We start from the raw sequence: 24985 nt of genomic DNA, 5'->3' as shown, positions 1-24985 counted from the left end.
AGTGAAACTCTAAGATCCGACCAAAACATCAGGGGCCATATTTATCAAGCGTCTTGGAGTGCCATTTTACACTTAAAAGTCCTGAGAATTTGCAAAATGTAGTCCTACTCTCAAACTTAAAGGGGAACATTATCACAATTTCAAAAGGGTTAAAAACAATAAAAATCAGTTCTCAGTGGCTTCTTGTATTTTTTGAAGTTTTTTTCAAAATTTCCCCGGTCCCCGAATATCCCTAAAAAAAAGCTTTAAAGTGCTTGATTTTCGCTATTTGCGATGCGACTATCCATTTCCCTGTGACGTCATACAGTGCTGCCAATGTAAACAAACAACGGCGAATACCACAGCAAGATATAGCGACATTAGCTCGGATTCAGACTCGGATTTCAGCGATTTAACAGATTACGCATGTATTAAAACGGATGGTTGGAGTATGAAAGTATTGAAGAAGAAACTGAAGCTATTGACGCTATTCATAGCCATAGCATGGCCGAATAACTGCGTTAGCATCGCCGGTTAAATGTGCGGACCAAACGATCAGGACTTTTGCATCTCGTGACACTGGAGCAACTTAAATGTCTACGGGTTGTATTTGTATAGCGCTTTTCTACCTTGAAGGTACTCAAAGCGCTTTGACATTACTTCCACATTTACCCATTCACACACACATTCACACACTGATGGAGGGAGCTGCCATGCAAGGCGCCAACCAGCACCCATCAGGAGCAAGGGTGAAGTGTCTTGCTCAGGACACAACGGACGTGACGAGGTTGGTACTAGGTGGGATTTGAACCAGGGACCCTCGGGTTGCGCACGGCCACTCTCCCACTGCGCCACGCCAATGTCGGATCCTTACGTTGAAATTTGGCCATTTCCCGACCGGTATTCTACGACAGAAACCTAACGTTGAAACAACATGCTTTTTGACGACGTTTAATCAACTTTAGGTTCTGACGTTGATTTGACCATTGAAGTTTGGTCATCTTCTTACCGATATCCTTCAACTCAAATACAACGTTGAAACAACATGCTTTTTGACGACATTGATTTGATGTTCGACGTAATTTTGGTCATGTCCCTACTAATATTTCAGATACAACTACAACGTTGAAACAACATAGTTGTTGACGACATTTTATCAATGTCGGGTTGTGACGTTGATTTGACCATTGAAATTTGGTAATTTTCTCACCAATATCCTTCAACTCAAATACAACGTTGAAACAACATACTTTTTGCCAGCGTTTAATCAATGCCGGGTTGTGACGTTGATTTAACATTGGTCGGGAAATTACCAAAATTCAATGTTCCACAATACGAACCTAACATTGAAACAATCCTTCGATTGGTGTTTTTTTCGCATTAAATGTGGGTGGAAGTAAACGTAATATAGTTGCAAATGCATCTGCAGGTTATCCATACATCTCTGTGCCATGTCTGCTTTAGCACCGCCGGTAAATAGCATGTTAGCGTCGATTAGCGTAGCATGTTAGCATCGATGAGCTGGCAGTCACGCCGCAACCAAATATGTCTGATTAGCACATAAGTCAACATCAACAAAACTCACCTTTGTGATTTCGCTGAATTTATCGTTGCAAATGCATCTGCAGGTTATCCATACATCTCTGTGCCATGTCTGCTTTAGCACCGCCGGTAAATAGCATGTTAGCATCGATTAGCGTAGCATGTTAGCATCGATTAGCTGGCAGTCAATATCAACAAAACTCACCTTTGTGATTTTGTTCACTTTATCGTTGCAAATGCATCTGCAGGTTATCCATACATCTCTGTGCCATGTCTGCTTTAGCACCGCCGGTAAATAGCATGTTAGCGTTGATTAGCGTAGCATGTTAGCATCGATGAGCTGGCAGTCATGCCGCAACCAAATATGTCTGATTAGCACGTAAGTCAACATCAACAAAACTCACCTTTGTGATTTCGTTGAATTTATCGTTGCAAATGCATCTGCAGGTTAGCCATACATCTCTGTGCCATGTCTGCTTTAGCACCGCTGGTAAATAGCATGTTAGCATCGATTAGCGTAGCATGTTAGCATCGATTAGCTGGCAGTCAATATCAACAAAACTCACCTTTGTGATTTTGTTGACTTTATCGTTGCAAATGCATCTGCAGGTTATCCATACATCTCTGTGCCATGTCCGCTTTAGCACCGCCGGTAAATAGCATGTTAGCATCGATTAGCGTAGCATGTTGGCATCGATTAGCTGGCAGTCAATATCAACAAAACTCACCTTTGTGATTTTGTTGACTTTATCGCTGCAAATGCATCTGCAGGTTATCCATACATCTCTGTGCCATGTCTGCTTTAGCACCGCCGGTAAATAGCATGTTAGCGTCGATTAGCATAGCATGTTAGGATCGATGAGCTGGCAGTCACGCCGCAAACAAATATGGCTGATTAGCACATAAGTCAACATCAACAAAACTCACCTTTGTGATTTCGCTGAATTTATCGTTGGAAATGCATCTGCAGGTTAGTGAAGTGAAGTGAATTATATTTATATAGCGCTTTTCTCTAGTGACTCAAAGCGCTTTACATAGTGAAACCCAATATCCAAGTTACATTTAAACCAGTGTGGGTGGCACTGGGAGCAGGTGGGTAAAGTGTCTTGCTCAAGGACACAACGGCATTGACTAGGATGGCGGAAGCGGGAATCGAACCTGCAACCCTCAAGTTGCTGGCACGGCCACTCTACCAACCGAGCTAAACCGCCCGGTTTATAGAGATGTAAGGTTATCCTTACATCTCTGTGTCATGTCGGTCATCGCCGGTAAAATGTGGAGACACTCTGGCACATTCAATGGGGGTCTGGCGGTAGTCACTTTCGCATCTTCGGGCCAGTGGTGCAACTTGATTCCCTCCCTGTTAGTGTTGTTACACCCTCCGACAACACACCGACGAGGCATGATGTCTCCAAGGTTCCAAAAAATAGTCAAAAAAACGGAAAATAACAGAGCTGAGACCCGTGCGTTTGCAATGTGTTGAAAATGAAAATGGCGGGTGTGTTACCTCGGTGACGTCACGTTCTGACGACATCGCAAAAAGAGCGATAAACAGAAATGCGTTTAATTAGCCAAAATTCACCCATTTAGAGTTCGGAAATCGGTTAAAAAAATACATGGTCTTTTTTCTGCAACATCAAGGTATATATTGACGCTTACATAGGTCTGGTGATAATGTTCCCCTTTAAGTCTAAGAAATACTCCTACTCTCCACGATATTTAAGAGACCTTCAGAGGTGTTCTAAGTGGTTAGGCGAGAGAGATGTGCACGGACGTTCAGGCAACGGAAGGATGTTTATATTTATATATTCCACAATATAAAACATATCAAAAATAGTTAAAATATTCCACAACTAGAAAATTCAGTTGGAAAATTTGAATGGACTGTTTTTGTATTGTGAGGCTTTTCAATCTAAGGTTCAATACTGACTTCTACGAGGCCATGGGTGTCAAACTCTGGCCCGCCGTTTATTTTCATTTGGCCCTTGAGGCAATATCAAATTAACATTAGAGTTGGCCCGCCGTTAACACCACATTCACCGCTAATACTCATACTTGCCAACCCTCCCGATTGTCCCGGGAGACTCCCACAGTTTAGTGCCCTTCCCGAAAATCTCCCTGGGCAACCATTCTCCCGATTTCCACCCGGACAACAATATTGGGAGCGTGCCTTAAAGACACTGTCCTCTACAACATGGCGTCATGTCCTCTTTTCCTCCATATAAACAGCGTGCTGGCCAAGTCACATAATATATGCGGCTTTCACACACACATACTTGGTCAACAGCCATACAGGTCACACTGAGGGTGGCCGTATAAACAACTAATCAAATAATCAAAAATAGGACTGAGTTTGTCGCCAACAAGTCGCTAGTGTGAAGGACTGCTAATAACCGCAAGTTACTACTAAAGAGTTGCTAGTGTGAAGGACTGCTAATAACCGCAAGTCACTACTAACGAGTCGCTAGTGTGAAGCACTGCTAATAACTGCTAGTCACTACCAACGAGTCACTGGTGTGAAGGACTGCTAATAACTGCAAGTCACTACTAACGAGTCGCTGGTGTGAAGGACTGCTAATAACTGCAAGTCATTACTAATGGGTCGCTAATGTGAAGGACTGCTAATAACCGCAAGTCACTACTAACGAGCCCAAGTGTGAAGGATTGCTAATAACCACAAGTCATTACTAACGAGTCGCTAGTGTGAAGCACTGCTAATAACTGGTAGTCACTACCAACGAGTCACTGGTGTGAAGGACTGCTAATAACTGCAAGTCACTACTAACGAGTCGCTGGTGTGAAGGACTGCTAATAACTGCAAGTCACTATTAACGAGTCGCTAGTGTGAAGGACTGCTAATAACCTCAAGTCACTAACAAGTCGCTAATGTGAAGGACTGCTAATAACCGCAAGTCACTACTAACGAGTCGCTAGTTCGAAGGACTGCTAATAACCGCAAGTCACTAACAAGTCGATAGTCGAAAGTGTGAAGTCACTACTAATAAGTCGCTGGTGTGAAGGACTGCTAATAACCGCAAGTCACTAATAAGTAGATAGTCGAAAGTTCGAAGTCACTACTAATGAGTCACTAGTGTGAAGGACTGCTAATAACCGTAAGTCACTAACAAGTCGATAGTCGAAAGTGTGAAGTCACTACTAATAAGTCGCTGGTGTGAAGGACTGCTAATAACCGCAAGTCACTAACAAGTCGATAGTCGAAAGTGTGAAGTCACTACTAACGAGTCGCTAGTGTGAAGGACTGCTAATAACCGCAAGTCACTAACAAGTCGCTAATGTGAAGGACTGCTAATAACCGCAAGTCACTACTAACGATTCGCTAGTTCGAAGGACTGCTAATAACCGCAAGTCACTAACAAGTCGATAGTCGAAAGTGTGAAGTCACTACTAAGTCGCTGGTGTGAAGGACTGCTAATAACCGTAAGTCACTAACAAGTCGATAGTCGAAAGTGTGAAGTCACTACTAATGAGTTGCAAGTTTGAAGGACTGCTAATAACCGCAAGTCACTAACAAGTCGATAGTTGAAAGTGTGAAGTCACTACTAATGAGTCGCTAGTGTGAAGGACTGCTAATAACCGCAAGTCACTACTAACGAGACGCTGGTGTGAAGGACTGCTAATAACCGCAAGTCACTGACAAGTCGCTAATGTGAAGGACTGCTAATAACCGCAAGTCACTACTAAAGAGTCGCTAGTTTGAAGGACTGCTAATAACCGCAAGTCACTAACAAGTCGATAGTCGAAAGTGTGAAGTCACTACTAACGAGTCGCTAGTGTGAAGGACTGCTAATAACCGCAAGTCACTGACAAGTTGCTAATGTGACGGACTGCTAATAACCGCAAGTCACTACTAACGAATTGCTAGTTTGAAGGACTGCTAATAACCGCAAGTCACTACTAACGAATTGCTAGTTTGAAGGACTGCTAATAACCGCTAGTTACTAACAAGTCGCTAATGTGAAGGACTGCTAATAACCGAAAGTCACTACTAACGATTCGCTAGTTTGAAGGACTGCTAATAACCGCAAGTCGCTACTAGTGATACGCTAGTGAGAAGCAGTGCTAATAACCGCAAGTCGCTACTAGTGATACGCTAGTGAGAAGCAGTGCTAATAAACGTTAGGAGGAAAAAAGATGATTACAAAGCCAAATGTGCCCGCCTTCGAGTATTTCATCTTCAAACTTAATGAGCAATATGAGCCCATCAATGCAGACAAACAAGCAAGTATGCCGTGAGGACATAGAAAAATCAACATAGTTTGCTTGCACGTCCCAATTGTAGCTATAACACAAACACATATTAAATATTGATTACCATCACTAGCAAGTCGCTACTAGCGAGTCACTACCACTGAGGCGCTACTCGCAGGACGCAACCGGTCCCACTTGCTCATACTGACACAAAGATTGTGGATATCTGACGAGAGGATTTACTGCGCTCATTTAATTCTACTGTCAAATAAACGTGCTAAAGGTGCTAGGACCAACGCGCAGAGTGAGACCTCTTGTATCGTATTTAATGCTTTCTTTAATGCCATTTAAGGCCCTAATTTTCGCAACATCCATTTAATGACTTTGAATGCTTTTCAATGACCTGCGGAGACTCTGGTATATTCCCTATGTAAATCAGGGGTGTCGAAAGTGCGGCCCGGGGGCCATTTGCGGCCCGCAGGTAATTCTTTAACGGCCCCACGGCACATTTAAAAAAAACAATTGAATAAAATCCATCCATCCATCCATCCATCCATCATCATCCATCCATCCATCCATCATCTTCCGCTTATCCGAGGTCGGGTCGCGGGGGCAACAGCCTAAGCAGGGAAACCCAGACTTCCCTCTCTCCAGTCACTTCGTCTAGCTCTTCCTGGGGGATCCCGAGGCGTTCCCAGGCCAGCCGGGAGACATAGTCTTCCCAACGTGTCCTGGGTCTTCCCCGTGGCCTCCTACCGGTTGGACGTGCCCTAAACACCTCCCTAGGGAGGCGTTCGGGTGGCATCCTGACCAGATGCCCGAACCACCTCATCTGGCTCCTCTCAATGTGGAGGAGCAGCGGCTTTACTTTGAGTTCCTCCCGGATGGCAGAGCTTCTCACCCTATCTCTAAGGGAGAGCCCCGCCACACGGCGGAGGAAACTCATTTCGGCCGCTTGTACCCGTGATCTTATCCTTTCGGTCATGACCCAAAGCTCATGACCATAGGTGAGGATGGGAACGTAGATCGACCGGTAAATTGAGCGCTTTGCCTTCCGGCTCAGCTCCTTCTTCACCACAACGGATCGGTACAACGTCCGCATTACTGAAGACGCCGCACCGATCCGCCTGTCGATCTCACGATCCACTCTTCCCTCACTCGTGAACAAGACTCCTAGGTACTTGAACTCCTCCACTTGGGGCAGGGTCTCCTCCCCAACCCGGAGATGGCACTCCACCCTTTTCCGGGCGAGAACCATGGACTCGGATTTGGAGGTGCTGATTCTCATTCCGGTCGCTTCACACTCGGCTGCGAACCGATCCAGCGAGAGCTGAAGATCCCGGTCAGATGAAGCCATCAGGACCACATCATCTGCAAAAAGCAGAGACCTAATCCTGCGGTTACCAAACCGGAACCCCTCAACGCCTTGACTGCGCCTAGAAATTCTGTCCATAAAAGTTATGAACAGAATCGGTGACAAAGGACAGCCTTGGCGGAGTCCAACCCTCACTGGAAATGTGTTCGACTTACTGCCGGCAATGCGAACCAAGCTCTGGCACTGATCGTACAGGGAACGGACCGCCACAATAAGACAGTCCGATACCCCATACTCTCTGAGCACTCCCCACAGGACTTCCCGAGGGACACGGTCGAATGCCTTCTCCAAGTCCACAAAGCACATGTAGACTGGTTGGGCAAACTCCCATGCACCCTCAAGAACCCTGCCGAGGGTATAGAGCTGGTCCACAGTTCCACGACCAGGACGAAAACCACACTGTTCCTCCTGAATCCGAGGTTCGACTATCCGACGTAGCCTCCTCTCCAGTACACCTGAATAAACCTTACCGGGAAGGCTGAGGAGTGTGATCCCACGATAGTTGGAACACACCCTCCGGTCCCCCTTCTTAAAGAGAGGAACCACCACCCCGGTCTGCCAATCCAGAGGTACCGCCCCCGATGTCCACGCGATGCTGCAAAGTCTTGTCAACCAAGACAGCCCCACAGCATCCAGAGCCTTAAGGAACTCCGGGCGGATCTCGTCCACCCCTGGGGCCTTGCCACCGAGGAGCTTTTTAACTACCTCAGCGACCTCAGCCCCAGAAATAGGAGAGTCCACCACAGATTCCCCAGGCACTGCTTCCTCATAGGAAGACGTGTTGGTGGGATTGAGGAGGTCTTCGAAGTATTCCTTCCACCTATCCACAACATCCGCAGTCGAGGTCAGCAGAACACCATCCGCACCATACACGGTGTTGATAGTGCACTGCTTCCCCTTCCTGAGGCGGCGGACGGTGGTCCAGAATCGCTTCGAAGCCGTCCGGAAGTCGTTTTCCATGGCTTCCCCAAACTCTTCCCATGTCCGAGTTTTTGCCTCCGCGACCGCTGAAGCTGCACACCGCTTGGCCTGTCGGTACCTGTCCACTGCCTCCGGAGTCCTATGAGCCAAAAGGACCCGATAGGACTCCTTCTTCAGCTTGACGGCATCCCTCACCGCTGGTGTCCACCAAGGGGTTTTAGGATTGCCGCCCCGACAGGCACCAACTACCTTGCGGCCACAGCTCCGATCTGCCGCCTCGACAATAGAGGTGCGGAACATGGTCCACTCGGACTCAATGTCCAGCACCTCCCTCGTGACATGTTCAAAGTTCTTCCGGAGGTGGGAATTGAAACTTTGTCTGACAGGAGACTCTGCCAGACGTTCCCAGCAGACCCTCACAATGCGTTTGGGCCTCCCAGGTCTGTCCGGCATCCTCCCCCACCATCGCAGCCAACTCACCACCAGGTGGTGATCGGTAGAAAGCTCCGCCCCTCTCTTCACCCGAGTGTCCAAAACATGAGGCCGCAAATCCGATGACACAACTACAAAGTCGATCATGGAACTGCGGCCTAGGGTATCCTGGTGCCAAGTGCACATATGGACACCCTTATGTTTGAACATGGTGTTTGTTATCGACAAACTGTGACGAGCACAAAAGTCCAATAACAAAACACCACTCGGGTTCAGATCCGGGCGGCCATTCTTCCCAATCACGCCTCTCCAGGTTTCACTGTCGTTGCCAACGTGAGCGTTGAAGTCTCCCAGTAGGACAAGGGAATCACCCGGGGGAGCACTTTCCAGTACTCCCTCGAGTGTTCCCAAAAAGGGTGGGTACTCTGAACTGCTGTTTGGTGCATAAGCACAAACAACAGTCAGGACCCGTCCCCCGACCCGAAGGCGGAGGGAGGCTACCCTTTCGTCCACCGGGTTGAACTCCAACGTACAGGCTTTGAGCCGGGGGGAAACAAGAATTGCCACTCCAGCCCGTCGCCTCTCACTGCCGGCAACGCCAGAGTGGAAGAGGGTCCAATCCCTCTCGAGAGAAGTGGTTCCAGAGCCCTTGCTGTGCGTCGAAGTGAGTCCAACTATATCCAGCCGGAATTTCTCGACTTCGCGCACTAGCTCAGGCTCCTTCCCCCCCAGTGAGGTGACGTTCCACGTCCCAAGAGCTAGCTTCTGTAGCCGAGGATCGGACCGCCAAGTGCCCTGCCTTCGGCTACCGCCCAGGTCACAATGCACCCGACCTCTATGGCCCCTCCTATGAGTGGTGAGCCCATTGGAGGGATGACCCACATTGCCTCTTCGGGCTGTGCCCGGCCGGGCCCCATGGGAACAGGCCCGACCACCAGGCGCTCGCCATCGTGCCCCACCTCCGGGCCTGGCTCCAGAGGGGGGCCCCGGTGACCCGCGTCCGGGCGAGGGAAATCTGGGTCCATGGTTTTTCATCTTCATAAAGGTCTTCGAGCTGCTCTTTGTCTGATCCCTCACCTAGAACCTGTTTGCCTTGGGAGACCCTACCAGGGGGCTTTATGCCCCCGGACAACATAGCTCCTAGGATCATTGGGACACGCAAACTCCTCTACCACGATAAGGTTGCAGCTCAGAGAGGAGCTGCAACAATTGAATAAAATAAAAAACATAAAAAGTGGTATAAAATCGCAAACAGGTGAAATGTAGCAAGAAAATGTTGCAATGCTTTCATAACACAAAGCTGCCAGGCAGGCTGTTTCTTTCTTTAAAACATAATAATGAATCAAAATCAATGTCATTTTGAATTATTGACCTATTCAAGGCTTCAATTACGTCACATTAAATTATCCACTTTGAGATATTTTTGGGGGGAAATGTTGCATATTTTGTGTTTTGCCATATAAAAAACTGAGCTGTTTCTTTAAAGAAGGGCCTAGATCAAACAAAAAAAAACGTAAACAACAATAAAACTTAAAATTGACGGATGTATCTGAAGTTGATCTCGAGATTATTGTGCTAAAAGTAAACAGTAAAAAAAAATTTTTTTTTTAACACTTTAATGAGTAGGACACTTTTGGATCCCCAATTATTTTAGTGTGATTTTTTAAGTGTCATAGCTCAAAAAATAATAATAAATCAAAATCCATAATTAAGGCTCCAATTATTATACAATCTCAAATATTCCACCTAAGAAGTTATTGGGTGAAAATATTGCAAAAATATTTTTCCATTTTTTTTCCGTAATGTTGATTTAAAACTTGAATAATAATGAAACCCGAACGCCTCCCTAGGGAGGTGTTTAGGGCACGTCCAGCCGGTAGGAGGCCACGGGGAAGACCCAGGACACGTTGGGAAGACTATGTCTCCCGGCTGGCCTGGGAACGCCTCGGGATCCCCCGGGAAGAGCTAGACGAAGTGGCTGGGGAAAGGGAAGTCTGGGTTTCACTGCTTAGGTTGCTGCCCCCGCGACCCGACCGCGGATAAGCAGAAGATGATGGATGGATGGATGGATGGATAATAATGAAAATAGTAATCCGGAATAATGACACATTTTAAATATTTTTTGGGACCAAAACCCTTAGGGGTCTAAAATGTAAATATATATATATATATATTAAAAAATATGAAAATTGCCCCCACTTGCTTTGATTTTTTTAGTGGACAACCCTGCTGTAAATAAACTAAATTTAATTACTATAATTATATTGTATTATTTTTATATAATATTGTGTTATCTGAAAGTTAGTTATTTTTCCTTGTGCCGTTTTGGGGGGGGGCCAAGGACCACTTACAGACGTTGAATTGAGATACAAGTGATTTGAGTTAAGAGCTTGGTCACAGAACCAATTAAGCTTGTTGTATTCTCCTTAGAACCGGCATCTTTTGCAGTGTACATTTGTTTGTTGTGTACTTCTTTTGTCAGAGTTACAAATATCTGGGTAAAAAAAAATTGCCCTGTCACGCATGTCAACTAGAGAGGACGCTGGCTCTCAGGAGGATGTGAGGGTCTTTGAAGTCTATGAAACGCAACAGTCGAGGTGCACCACCCAATAGCTGCAGACCTATGGAAAACGCTGACTCGTCACAATATGAAGATTGAATGAAGCCCCCATTGGGACCATCATGAGGTCGCTGTTGTCAGGGATACAAGGGCCGTCAGCTGTTATTGACAAACAGGAGGCTGCTTTGAATGGGGGTGGGGGGGGGGGGGTGGCTGTAAGGTCTGAATCTATTGAGGTCAGCCACCCAATACCCTCCCTCTAACAGTAATAAAAGGGCAGTCCGTCTTTTGTTTGAGACAAAGACGGGGAGCCAGTCACTTAGCAAAACAACACTTTCCACTCAAACAAGGTGGAAGACTTCCACCACCTGATGGGACCGCAACTCAGTCGCCAAGAAGTGGTCCAGGACCGTGATCGAATTGACTCGAGAGGAAATAAGATGACAGGGTGCAAAAGAGTGGCGCTGGGTTGGGCTTCTTGCCAGCTTTACAGCGGGAGAGGAGGACAAAGAGGGCTGTGCATGCAGCTGTCAGTGGTTTATTCTATTCGATTGATCCCTGACTGATTAATGGCGCTTCTTGCAACACTTTCCAAACGCTGGAGCCCTCACCTTGCTGGTTTGCCTACAGATGTTTGCTTTGGTCTAATCTTTAACTTTTAAAGCACAAAGTCTGCTTCTGTAGCAGAAAAAAAAACCCAGCAATTTATCCCGAGAGGAAGTGTCAGAAAAGCCAAGCTTGACTAGAGTCTGTGTGCGCCCTCCAAATAGCACATTTTATGACCTGAACCATCTACCTGCACACAATGCATTTACGAAAGCAGCTGAACCGGATCCTGCAAAGAGCCTGCAGCGCACATCCTGAACGGCGAGACTAGCTACGTCAAATGACAACATTATCATAACTTTTTTTTTGCATGCAATGACATCAGAGCTTAGAAAAAAGGGTCTTACCTGTGACAGAGATGATCATCGGTGCCTCCAGCGGTCTGTCGTTGTCCAAGTCCTTGTTCAGCCGCAAATCCCCCGTGTCCTCATTGAGCAGCAGCAGATTGAGCTCGTTTCCAGACTGAAACGTGTACCGCAACTTATCCGACACGTCCGGGTCGTGGGCAGGTACTCTCCCGATTATTCCTGACGGGAAACTGTTGGACTTGTTTGTGACGTAGTTGTTGAAAATGATCTCAAAGTCTTGCAGCACTGGCCTGTTGTCGTTCATGTCCACCAGCCTGATGTGCACGGTGACCCGGCTCACGAGAGGCGCCGAGGTGGCCTGGACCACGATAACGTACTCTGTTCTGGTCTCATAGTCCAGGTCTATGAGTGAATAGAGTTCGCCGTTGAAGATGTCCAGCTCGAAAATCTGTGGAAAGTTCCCTTCGACTATCTGATACATGATTTGAGCGTTTGTGCCCTCGTCCGGGTCGGTGGCAGTGATCCGAGCGATGACGGACCCTAATGGGCTGTTCTCCTCCACATGGATAAACAACTCATCCTTTTCAAACACCGGGGCGTTGTCGTTTATGTCCTGAACGACCACATGTATGGGGACAGCTGCTTTCAGAGGTGGAACCCCCTTGTCCACAGCGAAGGCCTTCAGATTATAAACAGGAACGTTCTCTCTATCAAGCTTGCGAGCCGTTCTGATGATGCCAGAATATTGCTCGATAAAGAAGTCCCCATCACCGTCATCGCCGCCCAGGAATGTATAGCTTAGCCTTCCATTTGAGTCGGAATCCCTGTCGGATGCAGAAATCTGGAGGACGCTAGTGTAGACAGGAGCATCTTCAAACACGCTGCCTTGGTACATGTCTCGTAGAAACTGAGGCGAATTATCGTTAGCGTCCACGACGATAATCTCCACGTAGGTGGTGTCGGATTTCTGTGGGATACCGTTGTCTCTGGCGATGATAGCCAACGTGTAGGACGCCTGGTCTTCGTAGTCAATCTCCATCTGGGTCGTGATGGCACCGGTGTCGGAGTCTATTTTAAACTGAGGAACGCTGTCCTCCATGATGTATGTGATGCGAGCGTTTTCTCCCGTGTCTTCATCCGTCGCGCTAATCACAACCACGGTGGACCCAACGGGTTCCTCCTCACCGAGCATCACTTGGTAGTTGGCACTCTGAAAGACGGGCCTGTGCGTGTTGGCGTCCGTGACGTTAAGAAACACCTGCGCGGTGTCTGAGCGGGTCCCGTCACTGGCAGTGACTGTCAAGACATACTGCCGTTCCTGCTTGTAGTCCAAGGGTAGGGCCAGAGTGATGAGACCACCACCGCTCTGACTGGTGATGGCAAAGCGGTTCCTGGTGTTGCCGCTGGAAATCTGATAGGTCACTACACTGTTGACGTCGCGGTCCAGAGCAGTCACCGTGAGCACGCTAGTCCCTACGACGGCATCCTCGTTGATTTTAAGCGAGTAGATCTTCTCTGTAAATGTAGGCACGTTATCATTTACATCCAGCACGGTGATGCTAACACTCGCCGAGGACGACATGACAGGAATGCCGTGGTCTCTCGCTTCCACGCCAAAGCTGTAGAACTCAATAGTCTCCCGGTCCAGCTCTTCACTTGCTGTAATCCACCCGGTGCTGTTGTTGATGGAAAACGGGAAACCGGGACTAGTATTTGTTAGCCGGTATTCCAGTCTGGCGTTCTCCCCAAAATCCCCGTCGATGGCTTGAATGTGAATGACAGAGTAGCCGAGGGCCACGTTTTCCAGAACCGTAGCCTGAAAAGGCGTGCTGACAAACATGGGGGCATTGTCGTTGACGTCCACCACCTGTACCACCACCATCCCAGTGCCGTTGATCAGCGGAGGCCTGCCGCCATCCTGCGCCTTTATTCTCAGATTATACTCGCGGATCATCTCGTAGTCCAGAGGGTTGATGACGTCAATGACGCCAGTGGGGGAGTGGATGTAGAACTGACCTTTGACATTGCCGCTGATGATGCTGTAGTGTACTTTAGCGTTGTTCCCTTCGTCTTTGTCCGTCGCCTCCACTTGGATGACTTTGGTGTTAATGGCCACGTTCTCTTGCACCTGCACGACGTATCTCTTTTTGCTGAATTGTGGGTAGTTGTCGTTCTCATCCTCCACAGAGATGTGGACCGTCGCCGTGGCACTGCGAGGACACGGATCCTTGCCTTGGTCGTTAGCCTCCACAATCAGCTGGTACTGAGCTCTCGTCTCCCTGTCTGGTCGCTCTCGGATCCTCACCAAGCCGTTACGGGGATCTATCTCAAAAACGTTACCGCCGTCGCTGTTTATTATTTTATAGATCATGTTAGCGTTAGCGGGGGCGTCCCCATCGGTGGCGCGGATGGTCATCACCTCAAAGCCGACTTCTACATTCTCACGTATGCTGACTCTGTACTCGTTCTGCTCGAACACGGGGCCGTGGTCATTGGTGTCGCTCACAGTGACAGTCAGGTAAGAAGTGGCTTGTCTTCTCGGCGTTCCGTTATCTCGGACTGTCACTTTAAAAACATGCGTGTCTTTCACTTCCCTGTCTAAAGCCTGAATGGTTGCTATGCTGCCTGTCTGAGTGTCAATAGTGAAGAAGTCATTAGACCTGCTGTCAAACAACGCTTCCATGCCGTACTCCAGCCTCCCTGCCTCGCCGTCATCCGGGTCTGTGGCTTTAAGGGTGATGACCCGCGTCCCGGCAGGTTCATTCTCAGGCACCGACACCTGGTAGTTAGGGAGCTGGAACTGGGGGGAGGTATTAACCTGTCGCTTACCTCTCCGGATTGATTTCCCAGTGACTTCCTGACTTGTCGCTTGTATGAATCCATCTTTAGGCACGATTCCAAAAGCCAAAGTGAGCTGCACGTCGAGCCGGACGCCTTCAGAGCTGTGCAGAGGGCAATCCAAATCCACTGTCCTGATGCTTTCAGGACACAAGTCCTTAGCCAAAAATAAACCTCCATGTCTAAACAGCGCAGCAAAATGTTGCCCAACACATAAAATGTCCAGGAAGGAGGTGCTCCTTGTTAAAGAAGGCAAAAGTTCTGTTGTGTTGAAAAGCAAAAGCCCTGCAGGTAGACAGGAAGTTGCCTCCACTTGTAAAGAGTGTTTAATGTGAATGTCCACCTTGCCCGTAGATGTCTTTCTCTTGTATTTAATAAAACAGTCCTGTCCGTGGACAAACACGTTGAAATGTGTCAAGATGACATCTCCAGAAGTCAAGGAGCTGCTCCTGAAGTAAAGGGGCGCAGGGTTCCTCGTCAGGCGCGCACACTCCACTTTCTGGGACAGTCTGATAGTTCCACTCCGCTTCCCGACTTGGAAAAACCCCCGCGTGGTTTCAGGTGACAAAGTCCTGTCAAGTTTATACGTCCATCCCGGTCCGAGGGACAGGTTGGCCAAGAGAGTCCCGGGTTGCAGAGACTCCGTGAGGTGAAGTTCCAAACATGCCACAAGCTGCGCCTGGAGGAAGGCACAGACCCACAACCAAAAGCTCCACAGCTCCATGCTTGACAAAGTAAAGTTGGATTTGTTAACTTTTCTTCTCCCAGCGGCGCGTTTTACTTTTATCCTTCATGTTGGGAGTTTTAACAAGTATCCATAGTGTCAGTGGATCCACGGCGCACAGCAGCTGCGTTCCCAGCCCCGTGGAGTTTTAAAATGACTACAAAATGGCTCCGCGGCTCTCTTGCTGGCGTCTCTCCTCCTCCTCCTCCTCCTCCTCCTCCTCCTGAGGAGCTTATTAACATAAACCTGCTGGGTCCCCCTCCGAGAGGCTTTCACGGGGGGGCTTTTTTTCTCATGGAGATTTAGGAAGCTGTCCTGAGCGGGTGACCAGGGCGCACAAGTGCATTGTTAGTCTAATAAGGTGAGCGCTTGTTTTAAATTCCTAATGCACTTTAAAGCAGGGGTCACCAAACTTTTTTGAAACCAAGACCTACTTCTTGGGTACTGATTAATGCAAAGGGCTACCAGTTTGATACACACTTAAATAAATTGCCAGAAATAGCCAATTTGCTCAATTTACCTTTAATAAATAAATCTAAATATATTAAAAAAAAAAGGGTATTTCTGTGTCATTACGTCGTACATTTTTTTCCTTTAAAGGAAGGTTTTTTTGTAGAGAATAAATGATAAAAAAAAAACACATAATTGAACGATTTAAAAAAGAGGAGAAAACACGAAAAAAATGAAAATCAAATTTTGAAACATATTTATCCTTAATTTCGACTCTTTAAAAATCAAAATTCAACCGAAAAAAATGAAGAGAAAAACTAGCGAATTCGAATCTTTTTGAAAAAATTAAACAAAGAATTTATCGAACATCATTAGTAAATTTACCTGATTAAGATTAATTTTAGAATTTTAAAATCCAATCTGCACTTTGTTAGAATATATAACAAATTGGACCAAGCTATATTTCTAGCAAAGACAAATCATTATTTCTTCTAGATTTTCCATAACAAAAATTTTAAAAGGAAATTCAAAAGACTTTGAAATAAGATCTAAATTTGATTCTAATGCAAAGGGCTACCAGTTTGATACACACTTAAATAAATTGCCAGAAATCCAATTTGCTCAATTTACCTTTAATAAATAAATCTATATATATTAAAAAAAAAATGGTATTTCTGTCTGTCATTCCGTCGTACATTTTTTTCCCTTTAAAGGAAGGTTTTTGAAGAGAATAAATGATGAAAAAACACTTAATTGAACAATTTAAAAAAGGAGGAGAAAACACAAAAAAAATGAAAATTACATTTTTAAACATATTCATCCTTAATTTATACTCTTTAAAAATCAAAATTCAACCGAAAAAAATGGAGAGAAAAACTAACAAATTAAAATCTTTTTGAAAAAATTCAAGAAAGAATTTATGGAACATCATTAGTAAATTTTCCTGATTAAGATTAATGATAGAATTTTAAAATCCAATCTGCAGTTTGTTAGAATATATAACAAATTGGACCAAGCTATATTTCTAACAAAGACAAATCATTATTTCTTCTAGATTTTCCATAACAAAAATTTTAAAAGGAAATTCAAAAGACTTTGAAATAAGATTTAAATTTGATTCTAATGCAAAGGGCTACCAGTTTGATACACACTTAAATAAATTGCCAGAAATCCAATTTGCTCAATTTACCTTTAATAAATAAATCTATATATATTTAAAAAAAAGGGTATTTCTGTCTGTCATTACGTCGTACATTTTTTTCCTTTAAAGGAAGGTTTTTTTGTAGAGAATAAATGATGAAAAAAACACTTAATTGAACGATTTAAAAAAGAGGAGAAAACATGAAAAAAATGAAAATCAAATTTTGAAACATATTTATCCTTAATTTCGACTCTTTAAAAATCAAAATTCAACCGAAAAAAATTGAGAGAAAAACTAACAAATTCAAATCTTTTTGAAAAAATTCAAGAAAGAATTTATGGAACATCATTAGTAAATTTTCCTGATTAAGATTAATTTTAGAATATTAAAATCCAATCTGCAGTTTGTTAGAATATATAACAAATTGGACTAAGCTATATTTCTAACAAAGACAAATCATTATTTCTTCTAGATTTTCCATTACAAAAATTTTAAAAAGAAATTCAAAAGACTTTGAAATAAGATTTAAATTTGATTCTAATGCAAAGGGCTACCAGTTTGATACACACTTAAATAAATTGCCAGAAATCCAATTTGCTCAATTTACCTTTAATAAATAAATCAATACATATATATTTTAAAAAAATGGGTATTTCTGTCTGTCATTACGTCGTACATTTTTTTCCTTTAAAGGAAGGTTTTTTTGTAGAGAATAAATGATGAAAAAAACACTTAATTGAACGATTTAAAAAAGAGGAGAAAACACGAAAAAAATGAAAATCAAATTTTGAAACATATTTATCCTTAATTTCGACTCTTTAAAAATCAAAATTCAACCGAAAAAAATGGAGAGAAAAACTAGCAAATTCAAATCTTTTTGAAAAAATTCAAGAAAGAATTTATGGAACATCATTAGTAAATTTTCCTGATTAAGATTAATTTTAGAATTATAATAACATCCAATCTGCACTTTGTTAGAATATATAACAAATTGGACTAAGCTATATTTCTAACAAAGACAAATCATTATTTCTTCTAAATTTTCCATTACAAAAATTTTAAAAAGAAATTCAAAAGACTTTGAAATAAGATTTAAATTTGATTCTAATGCAAAGGGCTACCAGTTTGATACACACTTAAATAAATTGCCAGAAATAGCCAATTTGCTCAATTTACCTTTAATAAATAAATCTATATATATATAAAAAAAAGGGTATTTCTGTCTGTCATTACGTCGTACATTTTTTTCCTTTAAAGGAAGGTTTTTTTGGAGAGAATAAATGATGAAAAAACCACTTAATTGAACAATTTAAAAAAGAGGAGAAAACACGAAAAAAATGAAAATCAAATTTTGAAACATAGTTTATCTTCAATTTCCACTCTTTAAAATTCAAAATTCACCCCAAAAAATGAAGACAAAAAGTAGCTAATTCAAATCTTTTTGAAAAAAATAAAGAAAACATTTTATGGAACATTAGTAAATTTTCCTGATTAAGATTAATTTTAGAATTTTAAAATCCAATCTGCACTTTGTTAGAATATATAACAAATTGGACCAAGCTATATTTCTAACAAAGACAAATCATTATTTCTTCTAGATTTTCCATAACAAAAATTTTAAAAGGAAATTCAAAAGACTTTGAAATAAGATTTAAATTTGATTCTAATGCAAAGGGCTACCAGTTTGATACACACTTAAATAAATTGCCAGAAATAGCCAATTTGCTCAATTTACCTTTAATAAATAAATCTATATATATAAAAAAAAAAAGGGTATTTCTGTCTGTCATTACGTCGTACATTTTTTTCCTTTAAAGGAAGGTTTTTGAAGAGAATAAATGATGAAAAAAAAACTTAATTGAACAATTTAAAAAAGAGGAGAAAACACAAAAAAAAATGAAAATTAAATTTTTAAACATATTCATCCTTAATTTCACAAATATTCTTCGTGGGAAAAAACAGACGCTAAATTGAAGAATTAAATCAAAATTATTTATTATTCTTTACAATAAAATAAATACATTTACTTCAACATTGATTTAAATTGTCAGGCAAGAAGAGGAAGGAATTTAAAAGGTAAAAAGGTGTTTAAAAATCCTAAAATAATTTTTAAGGTTGTGTTTTTTCTCAAAAATTGTCTTTCTGAAAGTTATAAGAAGCAAAGTTAAAAAAATAAATGTATTTATTTAAACAAGTGAAGACCAAATATGTAAAATATTGTCTTGGATTTTCAAATTCTATTTGAGTTTTGTCTCTCTTAGAATTAAAAATGTTGAGTATAGCGAGACCAGCTTGCTAGTAAATAAATACAATTTAAAAAATAGAGGCAGCTCACTGGTAAGTGCTGCTATTTGAGCTAATTCAGAACAGGCTAGAAGGCTACTCATCTGGTCCTTACGGGCTACCTGGTGCGCGCGGGCGCCGCGTTGGTGACCCCTGCTCTAGAGATTGACGTCAGTTTTTGATACAGTGCCGTCCGAGGGATCAAAGGTCACGGTCATTCAATGGTGGTTTCCGGCCATGCCGCTTACGTGGGGTGATTTCTCCAGATTTTCTGAACCTTTTGATGATATTATGGACCGCAGATGTTGAAATCCCTAAATTTCTTGCAATTGCACTTTGAGAGACGTTGTTTTTAAACCGTTTGACTATTTGCTCACGCAGTTGTGGACGAAGGGGTGTACCTCGCCCCATCCTTTCTTGTGAAAGACTGAGCAGTTTTAGGGAAGCTGTTTTTATACCCAATCATGGCACCCACCTGTTGCCAATTAGCCTGCACACCTGTTGGATGTTCAAAATAAGTGTTTGATGAGCATTCCTACACTTTATCAGTATTTATTGCCACCTTTCCCAACTTCTTTGTCACGTGTTGCTGGCATTAAATTCTAAAGTTAATGATTATTTGCAACAAAAAAAATGTTTATCAGTTTGAACATCAAATATGTTGCATATTCAACTGAATATGGGTTGAAAATGATTTGCAAATCATTGTATTCCGTTTATATTTACATCTAGCACAATTTCCCAGGGTTTGTACATATCATGACATGTTATTTTTACACTTAGACAAACTTTATTGATCCACAAGAGAGATTGTTCCACACAGTAGGTCAGTTACAAAGGATAGAAAGGATAATGCAGGTGTAAAGTAGACTAAAAATGTACCGTAGTAGCAATATAAAATATAACATACAAGTTACATATTATATACATACAGTATATAAAATATACCAATATATTAGATTTTTTTATATTATATATACAATATAGGCAGCACGGTGAAAGAGGGGTTAGTGCGTGTACCTCACAATACGATGGTCCTGAGTAGTCCTGGGTTCAATCCCGGGCTTGGGATCTTTCTGTGTGGAGTTTGCATGTTCTCCCCGTGACTGCGTGGGTTCCCTCCGGGTACTCCGGCTTCCTCCCACTTCCAAAGACATGCACCTGGGGATAGGTTGATTGGCAACACTAAATTGGCCCTCGTGTGTGAATGTTGTCCGCTTATCTGTGTTAGCCCTGCGATGAGGTGGCGACTTGTCCAGGGTGTACCCCGCCTTCCGCCCGATTGTAGCCGAGATAGGCACCAGCGCCCCCCCGTGACCCCAAAGGGAATAAGCGGTAGAAAACGTATGGATGGATATACAATATATAAAAATCCCCATGTACAATACTATAGTATATATAACACGTTAGTTTATCAAGGAGCACTTAAAGAAATAACACATTTACGGCTGGACCCCCTTTTTATTTTTTAGATATTGAATGGCAGGAATGAAACACCTTGCAAATTATTGATTAATTTAGTGAAAAATAATTGTAAATAATATCCTGGAAAACTAATTTCCTTTCATACCTCAGCACAACACACCCTAATTCTAAAGTAATTTACACCGTCATGTACTTTTATTGAAACATTTGCCGGTAAAAATGTGAAGAAAAAAACAAATAATACTCTTCTATTTACGTATTACTATTGTACAGTTTAATCCATTTAAAGTTTACAATAATTATTTCACATTTTAATAAATTATTTGGCTTTATGTTTATTGTAGTTAATTTGGGCCGAGGTGGCGACTTGTCTCCTCTCTGAGCTGCTACCTTACCGTGGTAGAGGAGTTTGCGTGTCCCAATGATCCTAGGAGCTATGTTGTCTGGGGGCTTTCATGCCCCCTGGTAGGGTCTCCCAAGACAAACAGGTCCTAGGTGAGTGATCAGACAAAGAGCAGCTCAAAGACTTCTATGGAATTACAACAAAATGAACCCAGATTTCCCTCGCCCGGACGTGGGTCACCGGGGCCCCGCTCTGGAGCCAGGCCCGGAGTTGGGGCACGATGGCGAGCGCCTGGTGGTCGGGCCTGTTCCCATGGGGCCCGGCCGGGCACAGCCCGAAGAGGCAACGTGGGTCATCCCTCCAATGGGCTCACCACTCATAGGAGGGGCCATAGAGGTCGGGTGCATTGTGAGCTGGGCGGCAGCCGAAGGCAGGGCACTTGGCGGTCCGATCCTCGGCTACAGAAGCTAGCTCTTGGGACGTGGAACGTCACGTCACTGGGGGGAAGGAGCCTGAGCTAGTGCGCGAGGTAGAGAAGTTCCGGCTGGATATAGTCGGACTCACCTCGACGCACGGCAAGGGCTCTGGAACCAGTTCTCTCGAGAGGGACTGGACCCTCTTCCAGTCTGGCGTTGCCGGCAGTGAGAGGCGACGGGCTGGGGTGGCAATTCTCGTTGCCCCCCGGCTCAAAGCCTGCACGTTTGAGTTCAACCCAGTGGACGAGAGGGTAGCTTCCCTTCGCCTTCGGGTGGGGGGACGGGTCCTGACTGTTGTTTGTGCTTACGCACCAAACAGCAGTTCAGAATACCCACCCTTTTTGGGTACACTCGAGGGAGTACTGGAAAGTGCTCCTCCGGGTGATTCCCTTGTCCTACTGGGAGACTTCAACGCTCATGTTGGCAACGACAGTGAAACCTGGAGAGGCGTGATTGGGAAGAATGGTCGCCCGGATCTAAACCCGAGTGGTGTTTTGTTATTGGACTTTTGTGCTCGTCACGGATTGTCCATAACAAACACCATGTTCAAACATAAGGGTGTCCATATGTGCACTTGGCACCAGGACACCCTAGGCCGCAGTTCCATGATCGACTTTGTAGTTGTGTCATCGGATTTGCGGCCTTATGTTTTGGACACTCGGGTGAAGAGAGGGGCGGAGCTTTCTACCGATCACCACCTGGTGGTGAGTTGGCTGCGATGTTGGGGGAGGATGCCGGACAGACCTGGCAGGCCCAAGCGCATTGTGAGGGTCTGCTGGGAACGTCTGGCAGAGTCTCCTGTCAGGGAGAGTTTCAATTCACACCTCCGGGAGAACTTTGAACATATCACGAGGGAGGTGCGGGACATTGAGTCCGAGTGGACCATGTTCCGAACCTCTATTGTCGAGGCGGCTGATTGGAGCTGTGGCCGCAAGGTTGTTGGTGCCTGTCGTGGCGGTAATCCCAGAAGCCGTTGGTGGACACCAGCAGTGAGGGATGCCGTCAAGCTGAAGAAGGAGTCCTATCGGGTTCTTTTGGCTCATAGGACTCCGGAGGCAGTGGACGGGTACCGACGGGCCAAGCGGTGTGCAGCTTTAGCGGTCGCGGAGGCAAAAACTCGGACATGGGAAGAGTTCGGGGAAGCCATGGAAAACGACTTCCGGACGGCTTCGAAGCGATTCTGGACCACCATACGGCGCCTCAGGAAGGGGAAGCAGTGCACTATCAACACCGTGTATGGTGCGGATGGTGTTCTGCTGACTTCGACTGCGGATGTTGTGGATCGGTGGAGGGAATACTTCGAAGACCTCCTCAATCCCACCAACACGTCTTTCTTTGAGCAAGCGGTGCCTGGGGAATCTGTGGTGGACTCTCCTATTTCTGGGGATGAGGTCGCTGAGGTAGTTAAAAAGCTCCTCGGCGGCAAGGCCCGGGGGTGGATGAGATCCGCCCGGAGTTCCTCAAGGCTCTGGATGCTGTGGGGCTGTCTTGGTTGACAAGACTCTGCAGCATCGCGTGGACATCGGGGGCGGTACCTCTGGATTGGCAGACCGGGGTGGTGGTCCCTCTCTTTAAGAAGGGGGACCGGAGGTTGTGTTCCAACTATCGTGGGATCACACTCCTCAGCCTTCCCGGTAAGGTTTATTCAGGTGTACTGGAGAGGAGGCTTCGCCGGATAGTCGAACCTCGGATTCAGGAGGAACAGTGTGGTTTTCGTCCTGGTCGTGGAACTGTGGACCAGCTCTATACTCTCGGCAGGGTTCTTGAGGGTGCATGGGAGTTTGCCCAACCAGTCTACATGTGCTTTGTGGACTTGGAGAAGGCATTCGACCATGTCCCTCGGGAAGTCCTGTGGGGAGTGCTCAGAGAGTATGGAGTATCGGAATGTCTTATTGTGGCAGTCCGCTCCCTGTATGATCAGTGTCAGAGCTTGGTCCGCATTGCTGGCAGTAAGTCGGACACGTTTCCAGTGAGGGTTGGACTCCGCCAAGGCTGTCCTTTGTCACCGATTCTGTTCATAACTTTTATGGACAGAATTTCTAGGCGCAGCCAAGGCGTTGAGGGGTTCCGGTTTGGTGGCCACGGGATTAGGTCTCTGCTTTTTGCAGATGATGTAGTCCTGATGGCTTCATCTGGCCGGGATCTTCAGCTCTCACTGGATTGGTTCGCAGCCGAGTGTGAAGCGACCGGAATGAGAATCAGCACCTCCAAGTCCGAGTCCATGGTTCTTGCCCGGAAAAGGGTGGAGTGCCATCTCCGGGTTGGGGAGGAGACCCTGTCCCAAGTGGAGGAGTTCAAGTACCTAGGAGTCTTGTTCACGAGTGGGGGAAGAGTGGATCGTGAGATCGACAGGCGGATCGGTGCGGCGTCTTCAGTAATGCGGACGTTGTATCGATCCGTTGTGGTGAAGAAGGAGCTGAGCCGGAAGGCAAAGCTCTCAATTTACCGGTCGATCTACGTTGCCATCCTCACCTATGGTCATGAGCTTTGGGTCATGACCGAAAGGATAAGATCACGGGTACAAGCGGCCGAAATGAGTTTCCTCCACCGTGTGGCGGGGCTCTCCCTTAGAGATAGGGTGAGAAGCTCTGCCATCCGGGAGGAGCTCAACGTAAAGCCGCTGCTCCTCCACATCGAGAGGAGCCAGATGAAGTGGTTCGGGCATCTGGTCAGGATGCCACCCGAACGCCTCCCTAGGGAGGTGTTTAGGGCACGTCCAGCTGGTAGGAGGCCACGGGGAAGACCCAGGACACGTTGGGAAGACTATGTCTCCCGGCTGGCCTGGGAACGCCTCGGGATCCCCCGGGAAGAGCTAGACGAAGTGGCTGGAGATAGGGAAGTCTGGGCTTCCCTGCTTAGGCTGCTGCCCCCGCGACCCGACCTTGGATAAGCGGAAGATGATGGATGGATGGATGGATGGTGGCGACTTGTCCAGGGTGTACCCCGCCTTCCGCCCGATTGTAGCTGAGATAGGCGCCAGCGCCCCCCGCGACCCCAAAAGGGAATAAGCGGTAGGAAATGGATGGATGGATGGATAACTACATTGTGCAACATTGCCCCTTGTGGACAAAAGCTACACTACAAGCATGTTTGTACTTATCAAGACAAGTTACTTCACTATACTTAAGAAAACACGTTATTTTATCAAGGAGGGCTTAAAATAACACTTAACTACTTTCCCTTATATTTAAAAAAGGAAAGATTAGCAAAAAATTAAAGCGCATTATTAAAAACCCTGCAACTATTGATTAGTTTGTTAAAAAGTAATCAAAAGTAATCTCCATGAAAACTAATTTGCCTTCATATGTCAATACAAAAGACCCCGATCTTAAAGTAATTTACACCGTTATTGGTACAATTGCTAGTTAAAATC

At 45.0% G+C, this 24985-nt stretch overlaps 1 protein-coding gene across 5 annotated transcripts in view; it reads right to left on the bottom strand.

Annotated features, from left to right (window-relative positions):
- The window catches only part of celsr1a (cadherin EGF LAG seven-pass G-type receptor 1a), a 256246-nt gene extending 240617 nt beyond the window's left edge, over positions 1-15629 (bottom strand). For all 5 annotated transcript variants that reach the window (XM_061914463.1, XM_061914464.1, XM_061914465.1 and 2 more), the window contains exon 1: positions 11972-15629. In XM_061914463.1, coding sequence (XP_061770447.1) covers positions 11972-15494 — 3523 coding nt within the window. In that variant the 5' untranslated portion in view covers positions 15495-15629. The remainder of the gene's footprint in view (positions 1-11971) is intronic.
- Between the last annotated feature and the right edge of the window lie 9356 nt (positions 15630-24985).

This window comes from Nerophis ophidion, linkage group LG10 (genome assembly GCF_033978795.1).
Source record: "Nerophis ophidion isolate RoL-2023_Sa linkage group LG10, RoL_Noph_v1.0, whole genome shotgun sequence".
Classification (NCBI taxonomy): domain Eukaryota; kingdom Metazoa; phylum Chordata; class Actinopteri; order Syngnathiformes; family Syngnathidae; genus Nerophis; species Nerophis ophidion.
This window is presented reverse-complemented; position numbering and strand designations above follow the sequence as displayed.